This window comes from Pan troglodytes, chromosome 21, assembly GCF_028858775.2.
Source record: "Pan troglodytes isolate AG18354 chromosome 21, NHGRI_mPanTro3-v2.0_pri, whole genome shotgun sequence".
NCBI lineage: Eukaryota > Metazoa > Chordata > Mammalia > Primates > Hominidae > Pan > Pan troglodytes.
This window is the reverse complement of record NC_072419.2, coordinates 53,960,437-53,975,138: the sequence shown is the minus strand read 5'-3', so window position 1 is coordinate 53,975,138 and position 14,702 is coordinate 53,960,437. Positions and strand designations below refer to the sequence as shown.

Sequence of the window (14,702 nt, the reverse complement as noted above, 5' to 3'; positions counted from 1 at the left end):
TCTTCAGCCCAGCGAGGCCTCTTATAGCACTGCGTGGGGCCACTCTGTCCTGTCATTCTCCTTTATTTTCTTCATCGCATTTGTCACCATTCCCCACTAGGACATCAACCGCACGAGGGCAGAAGGGATCCTGGTGGTCTTGTTCACTCCTGTGATTCCAGTGCCTGGGAAGCTCCCTGCATACCGTAGGTGTTTAATCAACACCTGCCGAATGGATACAGGCATGCATACCTTCCCTAGGGCAGTGGGACCCCAAATTCAGCAATTTCGAGTGCCACCATCGTGAGGTTTACCATGCCCAGGTACACTGATTCTGTTAACATTTTACCCTAGATTATTTCACTCTGGACTTCAGTTGTTTCAAAAGGAATCTTTTACATCACTGACAGTATTGTTTGCCACGAGTAGAAAGTGTCGGGGCTCTGTAGGGGTGTAACCAAAACGCAGGTAATAAGAGCGAGATCTGGTATAAAGAAAGTGATTTTTTATTCCAAAGCTAGCTTAGGGGAAGAAGTACAGTCTTCCTGCCTTAAGGGTACTGCTTTGCTTTTAGGAGCAGAAAGGAGGTGCTTTTAAAAGGGGGCCTGGCATGAATGGCACACAGGGGAGGAATTGAGTGCTGGGGGGGTCCGCATATCTCACTCGAGTACTTCATCTACCGGGAAGTCAGCTGGCAGCCACTGGTGCCTTTGTGGGTGGAACTAGGTTGTAAGGGTGGCCAGAAGCTCTCCACCTGGGAGGGAGTTTCGCAGCAGGCATACTTTGGGTTGTAGTGGACCATTGTCTCTCGAGGCAACCTCCCAGTGAGTGAAAGTTCCGCTCCAGAGCCTCTAAGCACGTGATTAGATGAACTTGCCCTGAAGAGAGTGTCTGGTGTAGAGGAGATAAAAGGTTATAATTGCATTTCTAAAGGGCGAAGTGGGGCACGGGGGAAATGGAGAAAAAAGAAGAGTAAAAAATAATAAAACTCTGCCGGGCAGGGTGGCTCACACCTGTAATCCCAGCACTTTGGGAGGCTGAGATGGGTGGATCACCTGAGGTCAGGAGTTAAAGACCACCTTGGCCAACATGGTGAAACCCTATCTCTACTAAAAATACAAAAATTAGCCAGGTGTGGTGGCCATGCCTGTAATCCCAGCTACTCAGGAGGCTGAGGCACAAGAATTACTTGAACCTGGGAGGCAGAGGTTGCAGTGAGCTGAGATTACACCACTGCCCTCCAGACTGGGTGACAAGAGCAAGACTCCATCTCAAAAAATAATAATAATAATAATACAACTCATCTTTTTCTTAGAAAAAATGGGAATACCGATTTATGTGGGGGCTTATTAAATTTTACCCTCTTCCTTGTTGAGGTCCTGAGCCGATTAAGAAATCAGACCCAAGAGTCAGCAGATGAAAGTCAACACTGCACTCTGATGAATCTGGTGAAGGCTGGGTTTGAGGCGCATGGCTTCCTTCTGAGAGCATTTGGGCTTCCTGACTAAACTCCAGAGTGTGACAGACTTCCCACTGATACAGGTCCACACCTCTCCTCCCCACGCAGACAGGACAAGCCTCCTGAAAACTAGCCCTCCCCGGGGGCAGCTCAGTCCCCAGAGGAAAAGCAAGGGAAGGGATTGGGCTATGCATGCCCACTTCGGCCCTTCAAATCCACTAGGCACATGCTAGGGGTCAGCAAACCACAGCCAATGGACCTAACCAGGCCCTCCATTTGTTTTAGTAAATAAAGTTTTATTGGAACATAGCCCCGCCCACTTGTTTATGTCTTGTCTGTGACTTCTTTTTTTTCTTTCTTTTTAACAATAGCAGGGTTTAGCAGTTGTCACAGAGACCCTTTGACCCTCTGGCCCACAAAGCCTAAAATATTGACTATCTGGCTTTTACAGGAAAGGTTTGGTGACCTCTGCTGTATATTGTCCCCCTCGGAGGAGGTACAGGAGAGCATGGAGAGAGGCCAGGAGTGTTACAGAAGTGGAGCCCCCCCGCATGGAGGGCAGCGTTAGAGGTGGGGGTCAAGGTCACTAGGTTTAGGAAATCTTGTTTCCTGAACTACACTTGGTCTCCAGGGGCCTTCCTGGCTCTCACAATATGGCTCTAAAGACCTGAGGGGTGAGATGCTGGAGGGTTGGACCATAGGCAGGTTTATTTAAATAAGATAGGGTTTCTCAGCGACGCATGGTGGCTCACATCTGTAGTCCCAGAACTTTGGGAGGCCGAGGCAGGGATCACTTGAGGTCAGGAGTTCGAGACCAGCCTGGCCAACATGATGAAACCTCATCTCTACTAAAAATACAAAAATTAGCTGGGCATCATGGTGCACGCTTGTAGTCCCAGCTACTCGGGAGGCTGAGGCAGGAGAATCCCTTGGACCCAGGAGGCAAAGGTTGCGGTGAGGCGACATCACGCCACTGCACTCCAGCCTGGAAAACAGCGAGACCCTCTCTCAAAAAGAAAAAAAAAAAAAAAAGGTTTCTTGGATTAGGCGCTGCTGACATTTTGTCCTGGCTCAGTCTTTGTAGTGTGGGGGCTGTCACGTGCATCGGCGAATATTGAGCAGCATCCCTGGCCTCCACCCACCAGATATCAACAGCACACCAAGTTGTGATGAAACCAAAAATGTCTCCAGACATTGCCAAGTGTCTCCTGGGGACGGAAATTACCCCCTTTCTGGCCAAGAGCCACTGCTTTGAGGAGCTGGATGCATTGAGGCATCTCCAACATTCCAGGTCCCAGAGAAAGAGAAGCGCAGGCCTTTAGCTTGCCCGGGACTCTCATGCTGCCTCCACTCCATCAGTTACTCCCTGACACCTAGCCAGGGACGCCCAGTCGCTGTTTAATTAGGCACCCACCACCTAATTACATTTCACTCTGTGAAAACTGGATATGACTCAGACTCAGAGACTGCAGCCGGTTCCCCGCCTCCTCTGCAGAACGCCAGGTTCTTCCCATTTATTTTTGCTCCATCCTCCCACACAAAGGGAGGTTCCATTCCCGGACCTTACCCCTGAGGCTGCTGGGGGATCCTCCCTTCCTATTTTCACCTCCCCTGTGTACCCAGATCCTTCCAGGAGGTGTTTCATCAGCTCCTCCCTCTGGAGCGGTCACCTCCCGGCCCTGCATGATGGGCAAGTCATTTAATGAAGTGCTCCCCTTTGCCTTGTACTTTGGGGGTTTCAGAATCCAGCTGCTTGGGTTCCTAAGGGGTTTTCCCACTCCTGGAAAGTGTCAGCCATCTGCCAGGTCACCAGGAAAACCGCTGCAGAGGGAGCCAGCTCCATCACAGCTCTCCCAGGGCCAGGTGGCTCTGTGCTTTCTCCAAGGACACTGGTGGATAGGTTGTCCTCTCCTCTAGGGGCACCAGAGCCCCATCCCACCCACTCTCCTCCTTCCTCTGGGGGTTCACCTCCCTGGCCTTTCTCTCTTCATCCTGGGTTCTCGGCCAAGCACTCACGTGCACAAGGCCCAGCGCTGAGCTGTCTGTTAGCAAGATCTCCTTACATCCCTACAACCTCCTGGAACGCTCATATTCTGTGCTCTCAACAATACTCGTCAGAAATTTCAGAACCGCAGTGTCCTCATCTAGAAGGAGAGGACTAGAATAGGATTGCTGTCTCTAGACTCAAATTTTCCCATTTCTTAAATATGGCTTTATAGATTATAATTATTAAAAATTGTACATGCAAGCCAGGCACGGTGGCTCTCGCCTGTCATCTCAGCACCTTGGGAGGCTGAGGCAGGCAGATCGCTTGAGCTCAGGAGTTCAAGAACAGCCTGTGCAGCATGGCGAGACCCCTTCTCTACCAAAACTACAAAAATAAACCAGGCATGGTGGCGTGCGCCTGTAGTCCCAGCTACTCGGGAGGATGAGGTGGGAGGATCACTTGAGCCTGGGAGGTTGAGGCTGCAGTGAGCCGTGATGGTGCCACTACACTCCAGCCTGGGTGGCAGAGTGAGACGTGTCTTAAAGAAAAAAAAAATGTACATGCAAAATAAAAACAGAAGAGGATCATGAAGAGGTCTTGTCTGTCTCCTCATCACAGAGCTTTTAGGCACATCCCCTTCCCGATGAATTAGGGTGATTTTCTTTAAGCTTTGTTGTTGATGTAAAGCGTGCATGTGGAAAAGTGCACGGCTCCCAAATGTCCAGGCCAATGAGGTGTCACCAACTGAACCACCTGCTCCAGCAAGAAATAGAACAAGATCATCATCCGAGAAACTCCCCTTGCTGCTCCCAGCCACCCTCCCCCAGTCTCCAGGATACCCACTGTTTTTATTCTAACATCATAGATTAGTTTGGCCTGTTCTCAAATTTCACATAGATGACGTCATATGGCATGTATTCTTTTGTATCTGGTTTATCTCTCTTAACATTCTTAGGTTGTTGAGATGCATCCCTGTTCTTGAATGTAGCACTAGGTCTTTCGTTCGAGTTTCAATGTAGCCTTCCGTTCTGTAAATATGCAACAATTTCTTTACCCATCCTTTTGTTGATAAACACTTCATTTGTTTCTACCTATTCACTATTACAAATGTGCTGTCATGTCTTATACCTGAGTTTAGGCGAATGTATGAATACTTTTCTGTTGGGTAAATACCCAAGATTTAAATTGCTGGGTAGAAGTTACCGATGCATTTAAATTTAGCAGACACGGCCAAAGAGTTCCCCACCGTGGTTGGACCGGTTGGGGCAGCCACTCAGTGTGTGAGGGCTCAAGTTGTCCCACATCCCCACCCATACTAGGTGTTGCCCATTTCTTTAATGTTAGCCATTCTGGTTGCTGTATAGCAGACAGAATCCAAGGGATCCACAAACTTCAATGGGAAAAAAAGTGACACTCTGGTTTTCACTAACCTACAGCTGAGACTTAGCATTTGCTTCCAATATGAGCATAAGCCATAAACCACAGTATGTTGGCAGAATCTGTAGCTTTGTCATCTGTAGAAATCACCAGTATTTAATATCCCATTGCAGTTTTTGCAGATACTGCAAAATATAATATTTTCACTCGTAACTATTCTGAAATGATCGCTCTCTACAAGGTTTTAAAAGACACAGTAGGCCAGGTATGGTGGCTCACGCCTGTAATCCCAACACTTTGGTCAGGAGTTCAAGACCAGCCCGGCCAACATGGTGAAACCCTGTCTCTACTAAAAATACAAAAAATTAGCCAGGCATGGTGGCAGACGCCTGTAATCCCAGCTGAGGATTACTCGGGAGGCTGAGGCAGGAGAATTGCTTGAAACCTGGGAGGCAGAGGTTGCAATGAGCCAAGATCGTACCATTGCACTCCAGCCTGGGTAACAGAGCAAGACTCCATCTCAAAAATAAAAAATAAAAGACACACTGTATCGCAAATGTGTTTAGTATTTTGATAACCATATTTCCAAACAGTTGATTTTCTCTGTAATCCTATATCTTGTATTCAGTGCACGTAATAACATTGGAGAAGGGATCCATTGCTCTGTGTGCCAGAGGGCTCCATGGCAGAGCAGGTGTGCATGCTCAGGCCTCGGACACACATAGTTTAATAAACATCGTCAGGCACTTTCTCACGTGGCCTCCTGATCCGTCTCCCTCCGCAGCTTTCTTCGGGAAGTATCTTAATGAATACAACGGCTCCTACGTGCCGCCCGGCTGGAAGGAGTGGGTCGGACTCCTTAAAAACTCCCGCTTTTATAACTACACGCTGTGTCGGAACGGGGTGAAAGAGAAGCACGGCTCCGACTACTCCAAGGTAAGCTGCAACCTTTCCAGCCTGGGAGAGGCTGTGTGGCCCAGCAGTTAGAGGCCCAACTCAGGAGCCAGACTACTTGGGTTCAGATTGTGACTCAGGCACTTAAAAGTGTGGCCTTGAGCATTTTACATACACCTCCTCCTCAGTTTTTCATCTCTCAGCCAGGGACAGTGGCTCACGCCTGTAATCCCAGCACTTTGGGAGGCTAAGGCAGGTGAATCACTTGAGTCCAGGAGTTCAAGACCAGCCTGGGCAACATGATGAGACCCTGTCTATACGAAAAAAATACAAAAATTAGCCGGGTGTGGTGGCATATGCCTGTGGACCCAGCTACTAGAGAGGCTGAAATGGGAGGATTGCTTAAGCCCGGGAGTTTGAGGCTGCAGTGAGCCAGGATCTTCCCACTGCTCTTCAGCCTAGGTGACAGAGCAAGACTCTGTCTTTAAAAAAGAAAAGAAAAATGTATTCATTTCTCAAAGAATAGTGTCTGTTTCCAAGAGTTTGGTTTTTTAACATTTTGCCGAGACAGAATATTCTTACAGAAAGTACATACACAGAGTGTATCATTCAAGGGCTTGCCGCAAACTGAACGGACATGTGTAATGAGCACCCGGGTAGGCCAAGAAGAGAATGTCACCACCGCCCGCAGCAGTCCCCTCACGGAATTCCCCCCACTCGACACCCCTCCCACGAGGATAACGATGATTCAGACTCTTAGCGTTACAGATTCACTCTGCATCTGGCTTCTCCTGCTTAGTATTATGTTGAGTTCATTCTTGCTGCCCAGCATTCCATCATGCGCTTATACCACAATTTGTTTATTTCTTCTACTTTTATTGGGCATTTAGGTATTTCCAGTTTGAGGTTATTACAAATAGCGCTGCTGAGCACTGTCTAGAACCTAGCTCCTGGTGAGCATAGAGGCTCGTTTCTGTTATACCCGTTCCTCACAGCAGCGTTGCTGAGCACAGGGCGTGTGCATGTTTGGAGTGAGTGGGTGCTGCCTGAGCACCTGCAGCAGTGGTTGATCCTCAGTCGTAGTTTTTTCTGTTTTTAACATAAGATGAATTGACATGAGGTAACATGCACAGATCTTAAGTGGACCGCTGGATGAATTTTCACATACGTGTGCATCTGTTTCACCGCGCATCTCTTCCACATATGCGTGCATCCATTTCACCGCGGCTCCGATCAAGACATAGAGCACTTCCAGAAGACTCCCTGAGACCCCTCTCCAGTCATGACCCCCCACCCTGGGGATGACGTCTACTCTGACTTCTGACAGCGTGGATTATTTTTGCCTATTCTAGAACTTCACCTAAATGGAATCGTATAGTCTGTTCTCTGCCTCTGCCTTTTTTCACCCAGTGCAATGTCTGTGAGATCTGTATTATTTATTCATTCAACAACTCATGGACATTTTGGTTGTCTCCAGTTTGGGTCTGTTATAAACTAAGCTGTCGTGAACATCTTTGTCCATGGCTTTTAGTGGACATATGCACCCATTTCTTTTGGTTATACACCCGAAGAAGGATTGCTGGGACATAGGATGTGTTAAGATGTTGCGCCCGGCCAGGCGCAGTGGCTCACACCTGTAATCCCAGTACTTTGGGAGGCCGAGGCGGGTGGATCACTTTAGGTCAGGAGTTCGAGGCCAGCCTGGCCAACATGGTGAAACCCCGTCTCCACTAAGAATACAAAAATTAGCCCTGCGTGGTGGCGGGCACCTGTAATCCCAGTTACTCGGGAGGCTGAGGCAGGAGAATGGTGTGAACCCGGGAGGCAGAGGTTGCAGTGAGCCGAGATCACGTCACTGCACTCCAGCCTGGGAGACAGAGCGAGACTCCATCTCAAAAAAGAAAAAAAAAAAAAAAAAGATGTTGCACCAGTTTACACTCCAGCCAGAAATGGGAGTTGCCCTGCATCTCTTATCAGCACTTGGTGTTGTCTTTTTTGTCAGGGCTGCTTTGTTGGGCATGTAGCGGTGTTTCATTATGGTTTTACCACAAAGGTTTTTGAGGATCACGTGAGTTAGTACATGTAGAACATTAGAAGCGCCCCTTGCACGTAGTAAATACTCAGTATGTAGTAGCTTAGATCAGGGCAACAAATATTTTCTGTAAAGGGCCAGATACTAAATATTTTAGGCTTTACAAGGCTTACAGTCCTGTTACCACTGCAGAAGTCTGCCGTTATAGTGTGAAAGCAGCCATAGATAATACACAAACAAGCATGGCCATGCTCTAAGGAAGCTTTGTTTACAAAAACAGGCAGTCGACCTGCTTGGCTGTAGTTTGCTGACCCCTGGCTTAGATGATGAGGAGGAGAAGGAGGAGAGGCTGACAGTGATGTTTCATCCAGATGTCCCATTTTAAAAGAAATATGGAAATGAACACATCTTCCTGCCCCATCTGAATCCTCAGAGTCAGCTCTGACATCCCCCCACAGCTGGTACATTCTTTCCCCAGACCAGCTGCCAAATCCATCCCTCTTTCTCTTTTCCCATCCCCACTGCCACCAGTCCTGGGCCCTGCCTACTGTGACTTCCCAGGTTAAAGTCACTAGAGAACAGGCAGTCACTGAAAGAGGGTAGCAAGCCAGGAGTGTGTGGACAATAGGGAGTGGTGGAGACGGTGGAGAAGGTGTCTGTCCAAAAGGGGCAGATCAGGCCCAGGTAGAACTGTGGGCCCAGATGGCCACTTTTCCTGATTTTTCAACAGAAGCCACAAATTTGTATTTTTTACCTATGAAATCTCCTGATTGGTAAATATTGGCAACTAATTCAGACTTTTCTAAAATCTTGCATCAATTGAGCATGCCTGACCCATGGGCCTGCAGCCCTTCAGCCCACCATGTCGTTCTTCTGCCAGCACCCTCCGGGGACTGTACAGTGAGTTTCACATTTGGAGTCAGTGGGATCAAGTTGAGAGCCCCAACCTTGACACATATTACGTGACCTTGGACATGCTACGTACTCCTAAGAGCCTCAACTCCCAAATCTGAAAAACAAGCATACCCTTGCATACTTAATCATGTGTACTTCCATTTACTGAGTACCTACTGTGTACCCCTGGACACCTACTGTGTAGTGCTCAGGGGTACACAGTAGTACTTCTGATAACATGTAGTACTTTCTGATATTCACAACAATCATATGAGGGGAGTGGACTAGTCACATTTGGTTCCATTATTCATTCACCACCCCCAACAAGTATTCATTGAGAGCCTGCTGTGTACCAGGTACCATGCCAAGTGCTGGCTATTCCAAGGTGAATGAAAACAGATGACCCAATCATGGTCCTCCTGGAGCTCACAGTCTGGCACATGAAGATATGATATAAACTGTTAAGTGATGTGCACACATCATTAATGCACACACACACAGTCACATCACACCCGTCTATTTTGTCATCCCCAGTATGAGCCATTTCAACCTCCAAGCTTGCTAGTTATTACAGTCATCTCAGTTTTGTTTTGTTTTGTTTTTTGAGACAGAGTTTTGTGCTTGTTGCCCAGACTGGAGTGCAATGGTATGATCTCGGCTTACCGCAATCTCTATCTCCTGGGTTCATGTGATTCTCCTGCCTCAGCCTCCTGAGTAGCTGGGATTACAGGCATGCACCACCACGCCCAGCTAATTTTGTATTTTTAGTAGAGATGGGGTTTCTCCATGTTGGTCAGGCTGGTCTCGAACTCCCAATCTCAGGTGATCCACCCACCTCAGCCTCCCAAAGTGCTGGGATTATAGGTGTGAGCCATGGCACCCAGCCACTATAGGGTAATTTTTTTTAATCAGACTAGGCTCTTGAAGTTGTTTGTGAACAGAAATTTAACTCCCAGTGGCTTAATCAAAGAGGAAATATATTCACCTATTTAACTGAAAACCAGCTGTAGGGGTATCAGGCATGGGTGGATCCAGGAGTTCAAATGAACCCCCAAGGAGTTGATTTCTCTCTACTGTCAGCTCTGTTTTTTTCTGCTCGACTGTATTCACAGAAGCTCTCTCTCCTCCTGGTAGCAGTGCGGCCTTCCTTATATCCTCCCAGCTTCCTGGCCAGCTGCAAGCATGGGAGTCTCTTTCCCAGGAGTCCCAGAGAGTCTCAGTGCATCTCATTGGCTCTGGATCAGTCCCATGTCTGTCCCTGAGCCAATCAGTGTGGCCGGGAGGATGCCTGGTTCCCTGGACTATAAGTCACGTGCTCCACTCCTGAGCCAGACATGGGGGTAGCAGGAGCTCTACGCTGGAACGTTGGCTGAGAATAGAGCCCCAAATAAGAATGGAGTTTCCACCAGGAGAAGGCTGACTAGGTGCTCAATGGCCAAAAAACACTCTGTCCCACTTCTGTTCTGGAAACCCCGGCACACATGGAGATCCCTCTGCCTCCGACAGGTCATCCTAGGCTCCCCTTAAGTCTGATGGGTCCAGGCCCAAGTGGCAGAAGCCGCCCCCGGCCTGCCCTCAAGTCTCATTCTGCACATAGTAGGCCTCCAGCCTCCCAAGGGAATTAATTCCAAAGTTCTGATGAGGCAGTCCAGCATGGACTCCTTGGAATATAAATTCCAGTCGCAGGGCTAAGCACGCTGTTTCCCTCCTCCCAGCCTCAGTGCAGGCGGATTCTCTAAATATCCTGAAAAATACATTCCCTCCTTTTTAAAATTCTTCACCACATCCACGCCTCATCTCAGAGCAGCCTGATAATCAAGTTATCCCGGGGTGCTCAGGATTCTTTTGGGGCTAAGCATGGGGACATAGAACGTCCGTCCTTTTGCCCTGTTTCCTGCCCACACACATCTCCCCCTGTGAATGAGAACAGCCCTGTGAGGGAGGCGTGAGAGGATTCCTGGCCCCCCAGTTACCAGGGGCCTGGGAACAGAGATGCTCTAACAGGGACGTGGGCAGAGGGCGGGGCGGTGAAGTCAGAACTGGCTCAGGTCCAGGGTTCAAATCCTGAGGGTAGCGGTGGGCAGCAGGAGCCCAAGCGTCAAGGGAACAGGGGTGAGCCCGGGGTTTCCAGCCAAGGCAGAGCTCAGGAGCCCTGTGCCCTGGGCCCTAGATCAGGCAGTAAGATGCCTCTGGCAAGGCAGAATGTCACTGCTGGCCTCGGGCTGGCCTTGTTGGGAGGCCCAAGCAGGGAGGAAGCGGCAACCCTTCGTAAGCCCCCCTCAGAAGGCCTCTGAGGACTCTGTCCCAAGTCACTAATCCACAGATGGGCACATGCCACCAAAGGGGTCCAGATGTCAAGGGCAGAAAGAGAGGCAGTGGTGATGAGAAAAGAGTGATACAGGACAAGCGCTAATGGCAGAAGAGGGTTGGAGAGGGGAAGACAGTTGTTAGTGGGAAGGGAAGTGAGAATGACCTAGAGTTGAGTCCACCCGAAAAGAGGCTTCCAGGTAGCTGGCAAAAGTGGGCCTGGGTGTTGGGTGGCTCTGCAGGGAGGTGATGGCAGTGCACGGCCAGTGTGGGGGCGACCTGGCAGATTCTATGAACTTCATGTGCCCCGCCCCTTGCCGCAGCGTGTACACTTCTCTGTGTATCTGGAGAAGCCTCAGTCATAGGCAGGAGACGGCATGATGGAGCAGCTGGTTGTAGCTCTGTTTATTACTGAAAGAAATCAGCAAAGTCCACCAATACACGAAATAACTAAATGACCGTGAAGCATCCCTCCTCTGGAAGGTCCTCGGCAAAGGTTGAGGCCGGTCTGCCTTATGTCCTGAGCCCATCAGGCAGAGTGGGAAAAGCAAGTTCCAGAACTCCTGAGGTCCTTATTCAAATGTCACCTCACTTTAGCCTTCCTGGACCACCTTGTATAAGGGCACCCCCACCACACTCCTTACTGCAACAAATCACCATCTGGTGCATTACACCCTGTGTATATTACTGATTCATTTGTTAAGTATCTGTCTCTTCTCATAAGAATATAAGCCCCATGAAGGCAGGAATGCTCATTTGTTTTGTTCACTGCTGTATTTGTCAGATAGATAAATGAATATGTACAGTATGATGTGATTAATAATATAAAAAGATGCATAAAGTGATACTATAATGTACCTAACAAAACACTGGAAAGGTTATTCCCAGTAGGGGACAGAAGAGCCAAGGTTATGGGGGTGGGGGGGTGGTAAGGAGTAATCTAATCAAATGAGACTTCACTGTCCTTTGTACTATTTTAATTTTCACAAAGAAAATGTAGGCATATGGTTCTTGAGGAATAATGACTAACACTCATTTAGACATACCATGTACCAGATACTGTTTGAATCATTTTACACAAATTAACCCATGCATTTCTCATCATAGTCTGTGAGGTATATACTGTGACTATTCCCAACTGTCAGATGAGAAAACTGAGGCCCAGAGAGGCTAAGTAATGTAACCGGGCCACATAGCCTAGTAAGTGATAAAGCAGAATTCAAACCCAGGCCATCTGGCTTCAAAGTCCATGCAGTAACCACAGCCTGTGGGCCCAGACTGGTGGTTTTTGTATGGCCCCTGAGCTAAGAATGGTTTTTACATTTTCACCTAATTGAAGAAACAATCAAAAGAAGAGCATTTTTCACATGGTATATACAAAAATGAATGTCGTTCAGCCTTTAAAAAGGAAATCCGGCCAGGTGCAGTGGTTCATGCCTGTAATCCCAGCACTTTGGGAGGCCAAACCAGGCAGATCACTTGAGGCCAGGAGTTCGAGACCAGCCTGGCCAACATGGTGAAACCCCATCTCTACTAAAAATACAAAAATTAGCTGGACATGGTGGCACATGCCTGTAGTCCAGCTACTTGGGAGGCTGAGGCAGGAGAATCGCTTGAACCCAGGAGGCAGAGGCTGCAGTGAGCCCAGGTAGCGCCACTGCACTCCAGCCTGGCCGACAGAGCGAGACTCTGTCTCAAAATAATAAAATAAGGAAATCCTATTATATGCAGCAATATGGATGAACCTTGAGAACATTATGCTAAGTGAAATAAACCAGACACAGAAGGACAAATACTGCATGATTCCCTTACATGAGGCATCTAAATTAGTCAGACAATAGCAGCAAAAAGGAGAATGGTGGTTGGCAGGGCCGAGGGGAGGGGGAACTGGGGAGTTCCTGTTCAAGATGTATGAGGTTTCAGTTATGCAAGATGAAACAGTTCCAGAGATCTGCTGTACAACATGGTGCTTAGAGTTAACAGTACTCTACTTCACAGATAAAACTTTGTTAAAAAGCGTACAGCTCATTTTTTTTTTTACCACAATAAAGCTTTTAAGAGTAATTTTCATGACACGTGAAAAATACATGAAATTAAAACTGCATCCATACATAAAGCTTTACTGGAGCACGGACATGCCCATTCATTTTCCTGATAGCTGCTTTCAAGCTGCAATGGCAGTAATGAGTAGTTGCAATGGAGACAGGGGGCCTGCAGAGTCTAAAATATTTACTGTCTGGCCCTTTACAGGAACGGTTTGTGCATACTTGCTCTAAACCACTATGTATGCTTCTCATTAATAATGTTATCTGTGGCGGGGAGAAAAAGATGGACCTGACCCAAAAATACAAAGGCCTTGGCTCCAGCTCTGGATGCATGGCTTATTTGTTTGGGGACCTCACTTCCTTATCTGTAAAATGGGTATAATGTCCACTTGTCAAAGTTGCTGTGACGATCAGCTGAGCTAAGGTATTTGATAACATGAAGAGCCTATGATCATTCATTATGAGTTGTCTGGAGCCTGTGGAGCTGCTGTCACCCACACGCACTGCCTTGGCCTTGGAGGGAAGCCCGGTGCGGAGTGCCCACTGGAGGGAAACATGCTTTTTGCCTAGGGCTGAGGCTGGCAGTCTCCGCAGACACTAGCTACTCAGTCGGTGAAGCTTGTGGATGCCTGCAGGAATCACCTGAGGCTCAGAGGGTGCTTGCCAGAGGGGGCCGGTTGCACCTCGGGGTCCCAGCTGTGGCTTCTCAGCCCTGTGGAGCCGTGCAGGCCAGCAGCACCTGGGTAGAGCCTGACTCCTGGGCGCCGGGTTCTGGAAAATGCACCTGGGCCTGTGGGCCTCCACCCGTCTCACCCTCCTGCTCACAGGTCTGAATTTCAGAGTCCTTCCTCATGGCTCGACCCGGGCACCCCAAACACAGTTTGCCCATATCTGAACTCAGCCTTTCCCCCGGCCCAGGCCTTCTCTACCCTTCCCCCAACTGCCCAAACCAGAGACCAACAGGGGTGGGGGTCACCCGCCCCTCCCGCACCCCACATCCACCCAGTGGCTGTCCTGGCTGCCCCTGAGCATTGCTGGATGCTGCCCCCGCCACCCTGGCCCAGGCCTCCTGTTCTCTCCCTCAGACGCCTGGGCATGGCTGAAGCCCTGTGGCCGGAGGGATGGGTGGCTCTTGTTGGCTGGCCTGGCACTAACTGCCCACTGGTGGAGCAGGGTGGCAGCTTTGGAGGCAGGTGTGTCACGTGGCATTGCGGAGCTAGCAGAGATCGGGGAAGACTTAGCCGAGGAGTGGCCACTGAGGAGGATGGATAAGGAGGGGAGCTCTCAGACATGGAGAAATCTGCCCAGCCACCAAGACAGTCCTGATTCTTAGCTGAATGGTGGCAGAGAGCTGGCTGTGCACAGGACACTATGGCAAGAGCTTCACATCTATTGGTGCTTTAACCCGCCTGTCAGCCTCGAGAGGCAGGTACTGTAATCACCCCACACACACTTTGAAACATTAGACTGTGGGAGCCCCTGACCCACCCTCCTGGGTCTCATTCCTGCCCCAGCCTGAGCCCTCCCCTGGAGGTAGCCAGTATCCTGGAGCTTCTACCCACACATACCTTTATTCTTTCATCCCATAGGTGGATATCTCAAACAATGTACAATGCTGTGTTTGTGTCCTTAGACTTCTTATAAATGATATCATATCATACACATCCTTCCACAACCTGCTTTTCTCACCCAATATAACATTGTAAGATTTATCCACGTTTGATCCGT

At 48.9% G+C, this 14,702-nt stretch overlaps 1 protein-coding gene across 9 annotated transcripts in view; it reads left to right on the top strand.

The window, feature by feature from the left end:
* The window catches only part of SULF2 (sulfatase 2), a 129,793-nt gene that overhangs the window by 78,262 nt on the left and 36,829 nt on the right, over positions 1-14,702 (top strand). For all 9 annotated transcript variants that reach the window (XR_010154266.1, XM_054675020.2, XM_016938080.4 and 6 more), the window contains exon 4: positions 5,587-5,738. Coding sequence is in view for 8 of the 9 variants with exons in the window: in XM_054675020.2 (XP_054530995.1) it covers positions 5,587-5,738 (152 nt within the window). In the remaining variant the exon portion in view is untranslated. The remainder of the gene's footprint in view (positions 1-5,586; positions 5,739-14,702) is intronic.